The sequence below is a fragment of the Peromyscus californicus genome, unplaced genomic scaffold (genome assembly GCF_007827085.1).
Source record: "Peromyscus californicus insignis strain IS unplaced genomic scaffold, ASM782708v3 Scaffold_12__1_contigs__length_115047231, whole genome shotgun sequence".
NCBI classification, from domain to species: Eukaryota; Metazoa; Chordata; class Mammalia; order Rodentia; family Cricetidae; genus Peromyscus; species Peromyscus californicus.
This window is the reverse complement of record NW_026294413.1, coordinates 68818489-68837783: the sequence shown is the minus strand read 5'-3', so window position 1 is coordinate 68837783 and position 19295 is coordinate 68818489. Positions and strand designations below refer to the sequence as shown.

General features: G+C 45.9%; 1 protein-coding gene across 1 annotated transcript; it reads left to right on the top strand.

Annotated features, from left to right (window-relative positions):
• Window positions 1–2112: 2112 nt before the first annotated feature.
• Window positions 2113–9012, top strand: LOC128107957 (dehydrogenase/reductase SDR family member 2, mitochondrial-like). The gene is made up of 8 exons (XM_052734287.1): window positions 2113–2261; window positions 3573–3750; window positions 4800–4901; window positions 6523–6593; window positions 7568–7619; window positions 8136–8270; window positions 8588–8643; window positions 8901–9012. Exons 1-8 carry the CDS (start codon window positions 2113–2115, stop codon window positions 9010–9012), a joined length of 855 nt encoding a protein of 284 aa, XP_052590247.1.
• Window positions 9013–19295: the final 10283 nt, after the last annotated feature.

Genomic DNA, 19295 nt, shown 5'->3' with positions numbered 1-19295 from the left:
AAGTCCCGAAGGCAGCATTGCTGATGCTGTCCAACCTAAGTCATCTGTTTCCGTGGGTTCTCACTGACATCTGAATCGGTGGCTCAGGGGGCCTCAGCAGAGCTGCACTGTAGTAGACCACAGAGGTCTCAGCAGAGCCGCACTGTAGTAGACCACAGAGGTCTCAGCAGAGCCGCACTGTAGTAGACCACAGAGGTCTACTACATGTGCAGGATCATGCAACTTCCTTAGGTTATTTTCTTTTCATCTTGTCTACTCCACTCTAATTTTAACATTGCTTCCCAAGACCACCTCCCAAACAACTACTTGCCTTGAAGTATGCTTCTGAGGGTAGCCAGTCTACAGAATGATTGTTTCTTCTTACTAGGTGGCACTCCATGCTGTGAGAAAATACCAGACAGAAGTCATGTGCTGGAGGAAGGATTCCCTTTTGCTCATAGCTTAAGAAGGGGTCCAGTTCATCATGGCGGAGAGGCCTGGCAGGGGCTGGGAGACATCTAGTCAGCGCACGGGAAAGCAGAGAGACAAACATTGGTACTCATCTGACTCTTTTTTTTTCTATTTGTCCAGATCTCATCCAGGACACCTCCCTCCCGGCGATCCTCTCTGGAAACATCTTCATAGATATATCCAAAGGTGAGCTCCCAGATGCCAGAGGCACTTGTCAATCCAACTAAACCCACAATGAAGATTAAGCATGGTGAGGCGGGGTTGGAGATGAAAGGTATGGGTTGAGAGGTGATTTCAGAGATGAAGCACTGCTGATACAGCTAAAATGACAAGGTGACATGGGCTTTTTGGGCAGGCAAGTCTGGGAGGTGTGAACTTGGGTCAGGAGGAGGTGAGGAAAGAGGCCTGGTGATAGTGTTCAGAACAGGAAAAGAGTGGATGGCGAGGCTTCACATAGAGTTGAATGGGAAAAGGAGAGGATGGCGAGGGTTCACAGAGAGTTGAATGGGAAAAGGAGAGGATGGCTAGGGTTCACACAGAATTGACTAGGGAAAGGAGAGGATGGCTAGGGTTCACAGAGAGTTGAATGGGAAAAGGAGAGGATGGCTAGGGTTCACACAGAGTTGACTAGGGAAAGGAGAGGATGGCTAGGGTTCACATAGAGTTGACTAGGGAAAGGAGAGGATGGCTAGGGTTCACATAGAGTTGAATGGGAGTCCTTTTGAGAGAAGCAACTTGCTAGTTAGATGTGCTGATAAGTTTGCTGTCTCTGACAAAGGGGTTATTGCTGTTGCTTTGGGAAGGGACCTGGGGGAAGAGAAGACTTTAACAGGTAAGGGACTGGTTGGAAACTGAAGATTCTGGGAAGAAATAAGCTCAAAGCTTAAGGGCCTGGGAAAGAGCCAGAGCACATGCTTAACTTTTATTAGGTCCTGGGTTTGATCCCCCAAAGGAAATGAAAAGTTCAATGTTCAGATAAAGGATGTATGTAAGAAGAACATACTGTAAGTGACTTTCCTTATTGGAGGTTTGGAAACAGGTCAGGTAAGTATCTCTTAGGCATCTACCTGGGGCCCAGCACCATGCCTGGCTACATACTGTGATGGTGGTTCACTATGGGGAAGCCTGTCTAGAGCCTAGGTTACAGAAAGGGCATGGATGGTTCTGTAGTTGGTCTTTCTTTGGATCACCAGCTCCCAAATAATGACATGGAGACTTATTATTTATGAATGCCTGGCCTAAGCTTAGACTTGCTCCCAACTAGCTCTTATAACTTAAATTAACCTGTTTATATTAATCTATGTTTTACCACATGACTCATTACCTCTCTTCCATACTGTATGTCTAACTCCCTCTGTGCTCACTGGCTTAATCCCATGCACCTCAGATTCTTCTTGAGTTCCTCTTTCTCCCTGAAAGTCCCGCCTATTCTTTCCTGCCTAGCTATTGGCCATTCAGCTCTTTATTAAACCAATCAGAAGGTTCCTTAGGCAGAGATAGATCTTCACAGTGTACAAAAAGATTATCCCACAAAAGGGTTCTGTATTTTCTGGAAAGTTTGGAGGACGTTGGAACATCTGCCAGAGACTTCATGGAGGACCCAGGAGACCGCAAGTTCTAATGTGTTCCATAATTATGATTGTCTTCACAGGTCTCTCTCCAATGGCTGCCATGTTCAGGTCTATCCCACAGGTCTTTAGGGGCCATCAATGTGCACCAGTCCTTCTCTCAGCAAGAATGTTCAGCAAAAAAGCAGATGAGAAACTTACCCTGGCTGATAAAGTGGCTGTGGTCACTGGCTCTACAAAAGGGTGAGTGAATGGAAGTCCCTGGAAGGCTCATTACTGGGAGATGTTGCCATGGCCCTGCAGATACACACATCTCACATATCCTTGCCTTTCCCCCACCCATCACACAGCTCTGTTGTTTAACTCTGTATCTCAACATTTCTCCCTAAAATATCTGGTTTCTGAGCTCCATGAAGATTTGTAGTTACAAAACCAGCTACTCTTAGACAACCAGGGCAGAGTCTGAAGGTAGTCTCTTACCATGTTTGTGGGACAATCCATGATTAACATGTCACCACCAGAACAGCATCTCTGCTTCCTTATCTTTCATACCCACATGGCCACTGTATTTTGAGTCCTCTGCTAACAGAAAGCAGTCTGACATCAAGTATGCCGTAGACTCAGGAGGTCTCATTGACTCCATACTGCATACAGCACCAGGAATGTGCAGGGCAATGTCTCACCATTAGCTCAGAGTGGTCTAGGTGCCCTCACATGGCTTCCCAGATCCCCCCGGTTCCAGGTGTCCTCTTGCTCTCATAATGATAATCATTTATAATGAGTCCTTAAATCATCAGAAGGAGGGGAGACCTTCATCCTCTTATTCTTTTATGGTCTTAACATCACCAATATATTTAGAACTGTTTAGAATCACCAGGAAAACCAAAAGAATTAGATTTTCCAGATCCCAGTGATGTCTTAAATCTTTTTGTGTGCTCCCAGTTCTCAGTATTCATAATGAATAAAATACATTAAAAATTCTCAGCTGCCCAGATAGTTTCGACAAGACACCGGGCACATGCCTCTTTCTCTTCCTTGATTGCAGCTGCTTGACCAGTACCAATCAAGTCTTCAGACCCCCTCGGGGTTGGGAGATCTAGAGGATAGCACGTCCTCCTGCAGAAAGTTTCACAATTGCAGTCCAGAGGGAAGGCATTAGCTTTAGAAAGAGTATAATCCATGCCAGACCCCTGAGGCTGGGAAAAGGCAACAACATTGACTAGTTAAGAAGTCTCTACAATTTAGGCTCGATACCCAACCAGGCCAAAACTCTTCTGATGTTGCAGCCTTTTCAAAGCTCCTTTTAATAAAATTATGGAAATATATTCATCTATATAGTGTAATTATCATGCATGAAGCTGTGGGAATGAATGAGCAGACCGTGAAGGACTGGAATGTGGTAGGTTCTCAGTGATTGCTCTTGCCTGCTGGGGGAGACTCTGAAGCCACTCTTGGGCAACCTCAGGGAAACAACCGACATGGTCATCAGGCTCTGCCTGGGAACAAGACAGAGAGGGCTGAAACCATCATCGGCATCTCCTTTTCTGCCCACAGGATTGGCTTTGCCATCGCCCGGCGTCTGGCCCAGGATGGGGCGCATGTGGTCATCAGCAGCCGGAAGCAACAGAATGTGGACCGAGCTGTGGCCATATTGAAGGAGGAGGGGCTGAGTGTGACGGGCACTGTGTGCCATGTGGGGAAGGCGGAGGACCGCCAGCACCTTGTGGCCACAGTAAGGAGCCATAGGCTGGGACAGATGGAAAGACACTGATCTAACCCTGGCATGAGGGGCTGAGGTCTCCAGGTCTGTAAATGAGGCTAATCTCACATTCTCAGGATAGTCAGATGTGACTAAAAGATTTCCTGACAGGAAGGAACAGCTGTGCTGCTCATGCTAATCAAAGAGATGGCCAGTGGTTTGGCATGACCGAGGAGCTTGCCTAGAACCTCACAGAGGTCAGAGTTATAAACTATCTCCACAATAAAGTCTGAGCTGTGTAGCCCTGGCCCAACATGTACTATATGGATTGTCCATTAGACTAGCCTCTGAAACAGGAGCTTTAGGGTCAGCTCCTGTTGTGACCACCCCAGAAGTGAGTTGTGAGGTAGGATCTGAAGGAAACGTGGAATGGACAGGTGTTGTAGTAGACAAAGGAGAATCCTTCCAGGCAAGAGAAGAGAGCAGAGAAGGAATCAACTGGAAATTGAAGAGCTGAAAGCAGTACCCCTAGGAGCAAAGGTCTGAAGGTGGGATCCAGGGACCAACCAGATGTCTTACATGGCCGAAACTGGATGCATCCAAGGAGGGAGGAAACACCATTTCATTCAGTCTCTGTCAGGGTCCGGCTCTGGCCTGGCACAGCTCCAGGATGGCCAGTCAGTCGCTGCTTTAAGTTTCTGTGGTCACAATACCTGACAAAGACAATTTAACTAAAGGTTTATTTTGGTCTGTGGTTTCCGTCCATCATGCCGGGGAAGGCATGGGTGTGGAAGTATGTGGTCAAGTCTGTTCCCATCACAGTAGATGGAGAAGTAGAAGGTGTGGCAGGTACTGTGGGCCAGGTGTAACTTTCAAAGGACTGCCCTCGGTGACCTTCTGCCAGCTCGGCTCCACCTCCTAAAGGTCCATATCCTCCCCAAACAGTGCAATAGCTGGGAACAAAGATTAAAACATGAACCTGTGGGGGACATGTCAGATTCAAAACAGAACAGTGGTTTTCTTTGGCCATTGTCGCTCTTTCCTCCGTTCTTCACCTGCATGCCCTGCCATCTCCTCTGCAGGCCCTGGAACACTCTGGGGGTGTTGACTTCCTGGTGTGTGTGGCAGGAGTCAATCCTTTAGTAGGAAGCACCCTGGGAGCCAGTGAACAGATCTGGGACAAGGTGAGGAGAGTGCCTTCCTACACGGTGTCTATATGTACTCATGATCACATGAATGCGTGTGCACGTACCACGCCTGAGTTCCCACAGAGCTGCGTCAACACTGGCTTTGATGGACGGACACGGGGCTTACCTGAGTCAGGCTTTCTATAATTAAGTTCAACAGGTGCTGGCCACGCCCAGCCTCTACCAGGCTCTTGTAGCTCCTGTGTTGATTCTCCTCATGCTGATCACTGCTACTAAGTCCTGAGATGCCAGAAAAAGATGGCTGGGTCTGGTCATGGCAGAAACCCTCATGCTCAGGTTTATGAAACTGTCACAACCTAGATTCACTGGCACCTCTGTGAACTCTTCAGTCTGGCTGTCCCAAGGAGCCACAGGCATAGCTGATAGATGGGTCTCTTCCCCAGTTCTGCTGTCTCAGCTGGAAGCCACTGAGCACTCAGGGAGCTCCTACTGCCTCGGCAGACCCCATCCCTGTTATCCTGACGAGCTCACCCACGACTAGTCTGGTCTGAACCCCCTCCTGTCCCTGGGGGCAGGGAATGGGCCTGTGATCTGAGTGCACCATTCCCTTCTCGTGGGTCTTCTTCCCTCGGCCACCCTGCCATTTTCTCTCGGTAGACTCTGCCTCACTTTGTCCTCTGTGGTTCTTATGTTCCATGGCCTCCTTGATCCACCTTCCAGTTCCTCCACCTCACCCTTCAACCACATCCAGACTTCTCCAGCTCTTCCTTTTCTTTTCTTTTTAAAGATGGCGCAGGTTTGACTCCCAACACTGCATAAAAGCTTAACTCAACCTAACCCAACCAAAATAGTATCCAAAACAATAAATACACCATGAACAACACCATCCCAGTTCCAAACACTTCCGGAGGTAGACTAGGTGCCGTGCTGAGCACACACTCCTTTTCTCTCACCCATGCTCCCCTTTCAGTCAGTCACTAATGACCAAATTCCTCTCCTTTCCTTCCCCATACTTCCCCAGCCTTTGGAAGGCTGAAGTGGAGGTTGTATGGGAGCTGAGTATGGTAATTCTCTGAGGTCTGGGGAACTCAGGGGCCTCAGAAGCAAGCATGCCCTCCGACAAACTCTGACCCTCTGTGCTGGCTGCTCTTATGTCCGCTTGACACATAAACCACAGTCACAGTTGAGGAAATGCCTCCATAAGATCCAGCTGTGAGGCATTTTCTTAATTAGTTATTGATGGGGGAGGGCCCAGCCCATTGTGGGTGGTGCCATCCCTGGGCTGGTGGTCTTGGGTTCTATAAGGAAGCAAGATGAGCAAGTCATGGGGAGCAAGCCAGTAAGCAGCACCCCTCCATGGTCTCTGCATCAGCTCTTGCCTCTAGGTTCCTGCCCTGCTTGAGGTCCTGTCCTGACTTCCTTCAGTGATGAACAGTAATATGGAAGTGTAAGCCAAATAAACCTTTTCCTCCCAACTTGCTTTTTGGTCATGGTGTTTCATCACAGCAACAAAACCCTAACTAAGACACCCTTGCTCATAGTAAAAGGACTCAGTGTCTCAGCTACCCACCATACTCATGGAGCTTTGCTTCTGTTCTGGACCCCAGACAATGGTGTCTGTCTCCCAGTCCAACCTTTGTATTATTTGGGATTTCAGATCCTGGATGTAAACGTGAAGTCTCCAGCTCTGTTGCTAAGCCAGTTGCTGCCACACATGGAGAAGAGGGGGTGAGTGCATTGGGGCGGTGGTGAGGGCCATATGCATTGATTTTTTTTTTCCGTTTTTCGAGACAGGGTTTCTCTGTGTAGCTTTGCGCCTTTCCTGGGACTCACTTGGTAGCCCAGGCTGGCCTCGAACTCACAGAGATCCTCCTGGCTCTGCCTCCCGAGTGCTGGGATTAAAGGCGTGTGCCACCACCGCCCGGCCATATGCATTGATTTTTACCCACAGGAAACACTTGGGTAGAGGCCCAGGAATTTGAAGATATATGTAGGGGTGTGTGTGTGTGTATGTGTATGTATGTATGACAGGTATGTCTTTCAGGACAAGTTTTGTTACTAGACCAGATGTTTTCCCCAAGGATGTGATGTTTTGATAGAGAATCATTTCCTGGGGCGAGAACAAGGCTTGCTTTCCAGATCCTCAAAGGACCTTTCACTGGCCCTTAATGTCTTTCATCTCGGAATATAGGGACCTTGCTTTTTTGTGACTGCTGCGGTGATGAAGGGTCCAGAGTGAAGCAATCTGGGGTTCCCATCTCTCACTCCCTCACTCTTGGCCTCCTTAGTAGGCCATGTCACCTGTTTCTCTCCTGGTCAGAGGCACCATGGGCTGACCTCTGACCTGGTCCTTCTGTGTATCCTATGGCTACCCAGGGGTGATCCAGCCTGGGACTCCCTAGTGATCTATGACACCACAGAGGTCCCTACAACATATGGACATCGCTTGAGTTATGTCCTCTGGATGTGCTGCCTCAGTTTGGGGACCCTGTTTAAGGGCTGCCACGCTGACTGCATTTACTAAGTGGTGGTGACTTTAAGGTTCACTACTTCAGATGCCTCGTTTCTCAGAGTTCTAGATCATTGCCTAACACTGTCACCATCAACTCTGAGCTCTTCTCCTCTTAGCGTGAAAACACAGTTTCCTGCCTCTTCTAATTGAATGAATCTCTAATCTCACTCCATATCCCTTTCTCCTCAAGGGGAAGCTCTGTTGTTCTGGTTTCCTCTGCAGTGGCTTATGTCCCAGTGCCGGTGAGTATGGCACCCTCTGGTAAAGTGGGTGAGGGCAGGCTGCCTTGATTTCTTGTGAGGCCTTGCAGAGGGATGTGGGAGAGCTGACTGTTGATCCTAGATAAAAAGACTACACCATGAATATGAATACACCATGAATGCTTCAGATCAGGTATTATTATCTCATTTTGCCCTCAAGGGGCAAAAATCTGCCATTTGCCTGTAAGTGATGTTCATTTGCGTACCTGCCAGGATAAGACCCTGTATCTCCTAATTCCAGTTTCCTGGCTGACTTCAAACGAACAGCGCAGCCAGCATTCCCTGCGTCAAGCTTGGGTACACCTGATAGCAACTTGGTGACATAGACCGGGCCCTGACCCCTGGAAAACTACTGTGGGGTGGTGAGGCGCAAGGGAAGGGTCTGTGTTCAGGCTACAGTCAGGCACAGCTTCGTAGTCTGCAGCCCGGAAGTGACCTTGTTCCAGTAAGGATCCCTTCCTGCCGCACTGATTCGCGGTCCCCTTCTTTGCATCTCAGAAACTGGGCGCCTACAACACCAGCAAGACGGCTCTGCTGGGCCTCTGCAAGTCTCTGGCTGTGGAGCTGGCTCCGAGAGGCATCAGAGTGAACTGCATAGTGCCAGGAGTTATCAAGACTGACTTTGGCCTGGGGGTGAGAATGACAAACGCCTTCCAGTCCCCACCACCTACGTCTTTCTCTCTCCATACGCCTTCTGGTCCCTTTTCAGTCTTCCATCTGAATGGAGGCCCACAGAGCCTGGACATGCAGCGAGAAGAGCCCCCTTCCCGGGTCAGGCTTTGGGTAGCAGCCCCTTACTTTTCCGCAGAAGAATGAGGGTCTCTGTCTTCTTCAAGCACACTAGTGTTCATCCCATCCTCCCACAGAGGTGTGGGTCAGCCATGATGCTATCCTCACCCCATCATATCTCCAGTCCTCTGCCTAACGCTGACTCTGAAATCTCTCCCTAGGAGAAAACATTGCCGAACATGTGGCCTGAGTTGAATAAAATCTATGGATTGCAGCGGTAGGTAGGGCTTGGGGGCTTTGGTGTTCTGGGCTTCGTTTTAGGGAAAATTATATTTCAAGATGAAAAAGCCCCCTCCCCCCACTCCTGGCTTCTTCTGCTTTCTGGAGTCCTGGGTTGGAGGCAGGAGGGTGGGTATGAGTCCAACAGCATCACCTCCCACCGAGACTGGCGGAATGCTAGGTGCCCCTCCCGGACTGTGGAAGCCCGGATCAGAGCTCAGCGTTTCCTGTGACCTCATCTCCTCTTTACTGCAGGTTAGGGGAGCCAGAAGACTGTGCCGGGATTGTATCTTTCCTATGCTCCTCAGATGCCAGCTATATCACCGGGGAGAACATCACAGTAGCTGGCTTCTCCCCTAGACTGTGAAAAGAGTGTGGCTTAGAGACTGGCTGGAGGTCCTCGGGAAAACAGAGGGCTTGGTGGGGAATAGTAGATGAAGAGCCTTAGCACGTGCTTGGGGTCCAGGTCATACAGGGAACACCTACTTAAAAATGGTGAAGGAAGGCCGGTGTTTAAAGTTTTCATTTGGAATAAATTTGTTTGGATCCTCCTGGACATGCTCCTGTTTGTATAGTGATACACACAGCCCTCTGGAGCCAGAAGCACCCTCCTTGGGTTATTGCCTTTTCTTACCACTGGCCCTCATCCCTAACATTTTTTTTTTAAATCCCTCCATCTCTCCTTTCATTCCTTTTCTGTGAAGACGGAAATCAGGCTAGAGTCTTCCCATCTGCTCTTCCAGAACCTTTTCCTTGGTGTTGGACTCTGTGCCTTGGGACAGTCTGTAGGGATACTTCAAGACCTTTGACCTCTGGTTTACAGGTGAGTTTGGTCAGTTGGAGGCCGATTGCAAGTCAAGATGATGAGGTCAGAGAATGTGTTTCCCAGGCTCCCTTCTTATCTGCCTGCTGTGTCTGGGTTCTTCTGTCTACCAAAGGGAATTTTGGTCAGGTGACACCCTCCATAGCTTCTTACCTGTGACTCTGGCCTAGATGTGGTAATGGTTCTTTACCTTGTTGGGAACTAACTAAACATTAGCTGCTCATTTGTAAAGACTTTAAACATCATCTTGAGATTTTCTTTTTACATGTTTACATCGTATATTGATCAAATCAAGGCACTGTGTGACTCTTCCAGGGGAGATGGGAACAAATGTCCATTCCCTCTAGATGCGGCACCAATTTCAGGCTGACGATGTGATTCCATGCAAGTCTAGCAGTTTCCCGAGCTTCCTTACAGGAGCCCGGGTGACTCAGAGGCAGGTGCATCACTGGAGCTCACCCCAGCATGGGTGATGACTGTCCACAGATGCATCCCTGTAACTCCTTGCCCACCTCGCAGGCTGCCCAGTCTTCTCTCCTCAGCAGCTGTTACCGCCTAGATAGCTTCAGGGAGAGACCTTGTGAAACTTGTAATTTTTGAGTTTCCTGAGTCATGTAAATTGTATGAACTTCCCTTCTCTCTCCAGCAGGAAGTGTTTCAGTTGGGAAGAAATGGTTACAGAACACCAAATGATTGATATCCATTGCCTCAAACATTTTATCATTTCTTTGTGGTGAAACATCCCAAATCCTTCCTTCAAGCTATTTTGAAACACACAATATAGCATTACTGGCTGTTGTTACTCTCTAGTAAAACAGTAACAGATTTTATTCTTTCTCTCTAACTCCAACTTCATACTCACAGGCAAAACAGTTCCATTTCCCACTCCCCAACTTTTCTAGCCCCTGGCAACCATTATTTTACTTGCTGATTTTATGAGGTGGAGTATTTCAGATTGTACACAGAGTGAATTATATAGTATTACTTTTCTTATGTCTGGTTTATTTCAGCCAATATAAAATCTAGCTCCATTCACAATGTTGTGTATGACAGGAATTCATAGTTCATAGCTATATAGTGTGTGTGGTATTCTTTATCCATTCACCCATTAATGGACACAAGTTGATTCACATAGCTTAGCTCTTCTGAGTAGTTCTGAAATAAGCTTGGAAGTACAAACAGTCCTTTAATGTACTGATTTTATTTTCTTTGGCTATATCCTCAATAGTGGAATTCCTGGATGATGTGGTAAGTACTCCTGTTTTATTCTCTGAGAATGACCACACAGTTCTCCACAATGGCTATACTTAAGTAAACCCCACCAATAACATTTCCCCCCTCATCCTTGCCAGCACTTACCTTTGTCTTTTGATCTAGCCATCTTAACCAGAGTGAGATGGCAGTGCATCAGGGTTTGGATTTGTATTTTCCCAATGACTAGTAATATAGCTTGAGAAATGGCTATGAAGGTTTATTTGGCCCATTCATTTTAAAAATTTTAATTTAATATTTTTATTGAAAATAAACCCATGGTACTAGACTAGGCCCTCTGGATAGGTTGTGTAGACAGTTGTGTAGCTTGAACTGTTTAGGGGGCCCCCAGGCAGTGGGAGCGGGACCCATCCCTGGTACATGAGCCGGCTTTTTGGAGCCCAGTGCCTATGGTGGGACACCTTACACAGCCTTGGTGTAGGTGCAGGGGCTTGGCCTGCCTCAACTGAATGTACCAGGTTCTGCTGACTCCCCATGGGAGACCTTGCCTTGGAGGGGATGGGGATGGGGGGTGCCTTAGGGAGGAAGCCTGGAAGGTGGGAGGAGGGAGGAGAGGGGAATCTGTGGTTGGTGTGTAAAATGAATAGAAAACTTCTTAATAATAATAAAAAGGAAAAAATCATTTTTTCATATAATGTATTCTGATCACGGTTTCCTCTCCTTCATTCCCTACACCCTCCTACCTTCACCCACTTTCGACTCAGGCCTTCTTCCTCTTTCTCTTTAGAAAACAGACGGAGAAGAAAAATAAACCAGAAAAACAAAAACAAAACACAAGCAGCACACACACACACACACACACACACACACACACACACACACACACACACACTACTACTACTACTATAAAATTGTTAACTATAATATACAAGCAAAAGACCAGTAAGATTAAAAAAAAAATGCCCAAACAAAGCAATCGGAGACAAAAAAAAACCTACGAAAATACCATCAACTTGGTTTTGTGTTGTGCTGGCCATCTACCACTGGGCATTGGGCTCCCTTAGATGTGGTTTGTCTACCCAGTGGCATGCCATTGGGAGAAAAGTAACTTTTCCTTTGCAAATGGCCGTCCACGTCCCCTCTCAGTGCTGGGACCTATCTCATCTGGCTCGGGTCTGTTCATGCTTTGGCCCATTCTTTTTTTTGTTTGCTTGTTTGCTTTTGGTTTTTCTTTTTTATTTTTTTGAAGGAGTCTTTTTTAAAATTATTATTAAGAAATTTTCTATTCATTTTACATACCAACCACAGATCCCCCTCTCCTCCCTCCTCCTGCCCCTCAGCCTCCCCCCACAACCTACCCCCATTCCCACCTCCTCCAAGGCAAGTGTTTTTGGTTTTTCAAGACAAGTTTTCTGTGTAGCTCTGGTTGTCCTAGAACTCACTCTGTAGACCAGGCTGGCCTCGAACTCACAGAGATTCACCTGCCTCTGCCTCTTAACTGCTGGGATTAAAGGCCTGAGCCACCACCACCCAGCTGCTTAAATAAGATTGTTTATTTTTCCGAAAAGTGTTTCCATTTTTGTTTTCTGAATTTTAACTCCTTGTCAGAAGCATAGTAGTCATGTATCACTTGAGGACAAGGACTCATTGTAAGAAACATGTTCTCATGTGACTTTGCTATTGTGGGGACATACAGAGTACACCTATACATACTAATATGATGTCCACTGCCACTATGTGGATATTAAATACCTTCCCCTCTTCTGGTAGATTGTCTTGCTGCTCTTTTGATTGTTTCCTTTGCTGTGAAGCTTTTCTGTTTTCTTTAATCTCATGTATTTCTTCTCACTTTTGTTATCTATGCATTTGACCTGAATTTGCAGGATTAAGGGTCCTGGCTGGTGAGGCGTTGAGTGGGAGGACTGGGGATGAGAAATAAAGATAAAGCTGTAGCTGGGACTAGGAGGTCTTGTATAAGCAGATGATTTATGCCAAGCAAGTTCATTAGGAAGTGCAGCATCGTCCATAGGATTTGCAGGGGGTAAAGGGCAGGGTCAACAGAGAGGTAAGTCAGACAATGTTGGTAAAGAGAGCGTGGGTACTTAGACAGCTGCCTAAGGACCGATGGCCACAGCTCAGGGGAAAGAGTCGGGTCCCCAGAAACTGCAGCCTTGACTCCTGTGAGGGACTGGCTCCAGCCCTAGGCAGACCCTACCAAGTCTGTTCCTGGACAAGGACACAGGACTGAAGTTTGTCCTTTCATCAGGGCCTCTGAGAAAGTCTTGGGGAGGTCTGGCTCCCCACATGTTTTTATGATCTTATCCAGAAAAATCCTCGTCTGGACCAACATCACGAAGCATCATCTCCACCCCCACCCCCGTATTTTCTGATGTTTTGGAGCCTGGTCTCAAACCACATCTTTTTTCTTTAGCTGAGTTTCACTGAGTCTGGTCTGTACATTCAGAGTTTGGGACGATAGAGACAGAATTTGAGGAGTCTCTTCTCTGCCTCTTCCATCGCTGGGATTCTCATTTATTTAGTAGCTTCAGATTGTTGTTGTTCATAACACTTCTTTATTTAATGGTTGTCTTCTGGGGGGAATTATCTGGCAGTGTCTTACTCTATGATTCCTAGAAAATTCTCATTTTTTAAGTTTAAATTTTTAAAAATTAAAATATGTCATTTCCCCCTCCCTTTCTTTCCTTCAGCCCTTCCCTTCCCATTTACCCTGTTTTCTCCCTGCTCTCTCTCTCATTGTTTCCCTTTCCCTCTCACTGTCACACACACACACACACACACACACACACACACACACACACACACACACACACATATAAATACAACCTGTTCAGTCCATATCATGTTACTTGTATGCATATGATTTCAGGGCTGACCACTTGGCATTGACTAACAAATTGGGAGGCTCTTTATTTTTTCAATTTTCAAAAATTAAAGGCTCGAGGGTAGTAGCTGACTCTCAGAAGCCTCAGAGCTAAAATTCTGGAAGTGGCTTAGAAACTGGGCGGTGGTCAGAGGCTGGACCCAAAGGGCCATCGTGGCTCATAAGAAGGGAATCTGCAAAGACAGCGTCAGCCTCCTCAGAGGCTATCCAAATGCTCATGTGCTGGAAATTGGTGGAAATAAGGACAGGGAAGGTCACTTTGATGAGGTCTTATGTTGTGCAGCAGTTTCCTCTGAGGCTAAACCTTTCATCTTGGACAGCAACTTAAGACATAAGGTGTAAAAAAGAAGTAAAACAGCAGGATATTTTAAGATAGGATGCATGTGTGTGTGTGTGTGTGTGTGTGTGTGTGTGTGTGTGTGTGTGTGTGTGAAACATTCCATCCTGTGAAGAAGCTTGTTAAGACAGAAGTAAACGACTCAAAAATATCCTCAGGAAGCCCCTGAAACTGATCAGATTCACCCCCCCCCAAGAGTATATAAACAGAAAAGCATGCTGGGAGTCACTCTCAGGCAAGCTGAGCTGCATGGAGAGGCTCAGATCAACTGAGCTACATAGAAAAGACACTCTCCAACCAGTTGAGCTGCCTGCAGGCTGTGCAGTGTGCTCCAGCTTTTGTGAACTTTCACCTATGCTGGGGTGGCTTTTGGTGATGCAGCTGTCTTTGAGACATTTCTGCTCCTGTAGTAACCCCTCACTTATATTCCTCTAAGTAACCCCAGTAAGACTCATTGGTTCGCCAAGTTAGACTTTGGTGGCATCTATCTGTACTTTAGTCTGTGGTCAGTTCACTATCTGGGGTGAATAGACGTTTGTTCACATCTCCCCAGGAAAAGTGTCTCCCACCTCAGGTATGATTGAAGAGCATCGTTTTTTAAATTGGAGGAAAAGCTATCTGTGTTGAAATGGCAATGAATTTGGTTGAAACTATCCATGTCCTAGTGCCTCCTGGAAGACAGATCTTAGGAGAAATGAACTTGGACATTTGACAAAAGACATCTCCAGACAAAGTTCCTGGGGTGTGGTATGGCTTTTCCTGACTACTTATGATAAAATGCAAGAAGAGAGAAAACAAACCAAAGTGGAACTTAGGATTTAAAGAGACTCAAACATTCAGAAGTGGGACATTTCAGCCTGTCTGAGGCCTGGGTAGGCAGGACAGCTGGGGGGAGGACAAGCAGTGACAACATGGCCCAGTGAAAGGCCAACAAGGAGTTGACATGCACAGGATACTAGATGCTCTTCATCAAGACAAGAGAACAGTGATGCAAAGGAACCTTGGGTGTTGTGGAATAATCTTTGTGTACACTGTGAAGATGTGTCTTTGCCAAGGTGCCTTCTGCGATTAGTTTAATGAACGGCTAAATGGTCAATAGCTAGGAAGGTAGAGGTTAGGTGGGACTTGTGGACAAAAAGAGAGTGCTGGGAAGAAGGAGGCGGAGTCACCAGCCAGACACAGGAAACAGCAGATGAACATGCTGTGCTGAAAAAAGGTACCACCATGTGGTAGAGCATAGATAAGAAATATGGGTTAAGTTCTAAGAGCTAGTTAGTAAGAAGCCTAAGCTATTGGCTGAGCATTTATAATTAATAATAAGTCTCTGTGTGGTTATTTGGGAGCCTGCTGGCAAGACAGAGCTGACCAGCAGTCTCAATAAAAAACTCCACCTACATTTGGAGATCAAGGCTGCTACTTCCATCACAGAACCCTGTGGATGTACAGTTTCTAGGGATGGGCCAAGTGACCCTTCAAGGAACCTTTGAACTTTACTGCCCCATGTGTTTTTTCCTCTAATTTTTCTTTTATTGAAAATAGTTTTTTATACAATATATTATGATTATGGTTTCCCTCCCCCAGCTCCTCCCAGATCCTCCCTACCTCGCCTCCCATCCAAATCCACACCCTTTCTTTCTGTCTCATTAGAAAACAATCTAGAAAATGATAATGAGTAAGATAAAAACGAAAGTGGACAAACTGGAATATGATAAAATAAACAAGCAGAAGAAAAAGAACCAAAGAAAAAGCATAAGAAATATATATAGGTGCACACACACACACACACACACATTTGCCTACACAGACATTCCATAAAAACACAAAATCTAAAACCATAATATATATGCAAAAAAACCTGTAAGATTAAAAAAAGTAGCCCAACAAAGACAAAGAACGTCCAAAAATGCTCATTATGTGTCAGCCATATACTGATGGGTATGGGGCCTGCCCTTAAGAGGGGTTTGTATAATCAGTTAAGACTCCATTGGAGAAAAACAATTTTTCATTGGTGAGCAGTTATCAATTAGAGATAGCTTCTGGGTTAGAGATGGAGGCTTGTGTATACTTCCCCTCTCAGCTTTGGGACCCTACCTGGTACAGACCCGTGCAGGCCCTGTGCATGCTGCCACAGTCTCTCTGAGTTCTTATGTGTGTCAAGAGTACTGTATTTAGAAGACACTGTGATTCCTTGGTGTCCTCCATCCCCTCTGGCTCTTACACTCTTTCCACCTTTTTTTCACTGGGTTTCCTGATCCCTGAGGGGAGAGATTTGATGGAGATATCCCATTTAGGACTGAGTGTTCCAAGGTCTCACTCTCTGGACATTGTCCAGTTGTGGATCTCTGTATTTGTTCCCATCTACTGCAGGAGGAAGCTTCCCTGATGATGGCTGAGCAAGGCACTAATCTATAGGTATACCAGAATGTCATTGGGAGTAATTTTGTTGTTACGTTCTGTAGCAGAACAATAGTATTTGGCATTCCCCTAGGTCCCTGGTCTATCTAGTCTCATGTTCTAGGCTACCTGAGCAGTGTCAGGTGTGGGTTCTATTGCAAGGAGTGGGTCTTAAATCCAATCACATATTGATTGGTTATTGCTGCAAACTTTGGGCCCCCCATTGCACCAATGAATCTTGCAAGCAGGTCACCATTGTAGATTGAAGTGTTTGTGGCTGGGTTGGTGTTTACCTTTCTCCTTTGGTAGCTATCATATGAAGTACCTTTCAGTACCATGAACACTAGTCAACATGGGTGTATGCTCTAGGTAGGCACCAGCTCAGCTTTTCCATGTTCAATGTGTTGTCTTCAGCAACAGGGCCTTATCGTGAGTTTTTAGGATGCAACCAATAGCCTTGGCAACAGCCTGGGTTGTTTGGGACTTTCCCTGGGGCCCTTTTGGCCAACAACTTGATTCGATGTAACCCATTCCCAGAACTGGAGGCTTCATTTGATGATGAGAGGTCTAGTTGGGCCTTTGTCTCCCTGTTATTTGGTGATTCCATTTAGATTTCATTTGTATATGTATTTATTTTAGGAAGATTCTACTGTGTTAGGTTTCTGTACAACCCTTCAAATGACCCTTAGTGTTAGCTGTCTCTCCCCATATTCTCTCCTTTGCTTCTTTCTTCCTTCCTCCTTCCCACTGATCCTACATTCCAGTCCCCCAGCCTACCCACCCCGTCCATCCATAACTATATATTCTGTTTCCCTGTCCTAGGGACATCCCTCCCTCCCACACAGTCCCGTTCTCTATGCCTAACTTCTGTGGTTATAGGAATTATAGCCTTCTTTTCAAAGACTTAACAGTTAAGCTTCACATATAAACAAATACATACCGTATTTTCCTTTTCCTCACTCAGGATAATTTTTTTTCTAGCTCCATTCATTCACCTGAGAATTTCTTGATTTTTTGTTTTTATTTTTTTGAACATCTGAGTAATATTTGATTTTGTACTATACCACAGTTTTCCTTTTCTATCGACAGACATCTAGGCTGTTTCCAGATTCTGACTATTATGAATAGAGCAGCAATGAACATGGTTGAGCAAGAGTCTCTATAGTAGGATGAAGTGTCCTTTGGGATACGCCCAAGAGTGGTGTAGCTGGATCTTGAGGTGGATCTGTTCCCAGCTCCTGGGGAACCACCACACTAATTTCCATGGTGGCTGTGCAAGTTTACACTCCTACCAGCAATAGATAGGGATTCCCCTTCCTCCAAGTTTACGCTCCTACCAGCAATGGATAGGGATTCCCCTTCCTCCTGGCTAGCATGAACTGCCATTTGTTCTATTGATTTTGGCTATTCTGACTAGTGTAGGATGAAATCTCCCCCCCACCCCGCCCCACCCTGAAACAGGGTCTTTCTATGTAGCCCGGGTTCTCAGAGCCTTCCTTCTGACGATATATTTTATTTTGACTCTCTGTTCCTCTTTACCTTACAAAGCTGCCTTAACTCTAAGCCAGGGAAGGTACTTGGAATGTGGAAGTAGGCAGCAGAGACACAGGCATTTGTGGTGTAGTGTTGGGACTGGCTTTCTAATTCCCTGGGCAAAGTTAGTGTGTGTGGGTTTTTGTTTGTTGGTTTTTTGTTTTGTTTTGTTGGGGTTTTTTTGAGAGTCAAATACCTTCTCTGTACTAAGACAGAGGATACCTAAGACTATGGTTTGTGGTTTGCTTTTTAATGGACACCAACCCGTTTTGTGTCTGACCTCTCAATCTTATTCTAACATTCTCTATAAATATTTACTCTTTCAAAGGCTTTTAAACCGGGTGTAGCATCACTTTTGTTCACTCACTATCTAATGGGCAAGTAAAACCTTGACACCTGCCCATTTTATGTGTGTATGAAATATACAATGTTATCTTTTTGATAATTACATCTTGGTGCTGTTTTATCACATTCGGGGCAAACACAAAATGACTCTTCGGTCTTGCAGTAGAAACTTTTTATTAATTGTGCTGTTAATCTTTGTCCTTCCCACTGTTTACCTTTCACAGGAGAAGGTGTTTGTCCTTCTATTTTTAAATGAACAGACACTCCTGCAGTCCCTTATCATTCTATAGCTGATACGTGAAATTCTGCTTCCCCAACAATGTAGTTCAAAAAGTTGTCTCAGACCAGATATCTGAGGTTGTACATGAAAAACACCATGAATGTGTCAAGTTAATGTTGGATAGGTGTGAAAATTTCACATCTGGGCTTCTTTACTGATGCCTTTACCGCAAAGTTTCAACCTCGGCTCGGCTCTTTCAGGATCTCCACTAGCCTTTTCTATCAGCCAGCTTAATGAGCTCTCAGGGTAAGCGAATACCAGCTGCTACCGTTCTGCCTAGAATTTTCCTACCACCGCCATAGAAACAAACCTCTGGCTTTGTGGGGAAAATCATGTTATAATGAGGAAGACTCTCCAGTGCAGCTAATGAGCTGAGCAGCAAACACGTTAGAACTTGAAGAGGAAGGAACTGAGCGATGGTGGGTAGTTAGAGGGAGCAGACAGCATGAATGGAGAGACTATACATACAGTCCAATAGCTTCTGGTCGTCCCCCCAAGAGACAGGGGTCAGAAAGGGGGTCTATTCAGTTTGGTGTCATAAAGCCAATAGTGAACTAATTCTGAGTGTCAACATCATGGGAAAGGGGGAGCCTCACATGAGAATCAAATTTTCAACTCACTTAAGGTTGAGAAGTCATAGATAGAGGACAACGGACTGATAAGGACAGATTGATAGGAGGACAATGGACAGATAAGGACAGATTGATAGGAGAAAGTAAACAAGTTTAATGATATGTACATGGGTGGCAACAGGCCAATGAGGGGACAGAGAGCCTGCGTTTTCTTGGATGTCTCAGAATTCTGGTATGAACTTTCCTACTTCC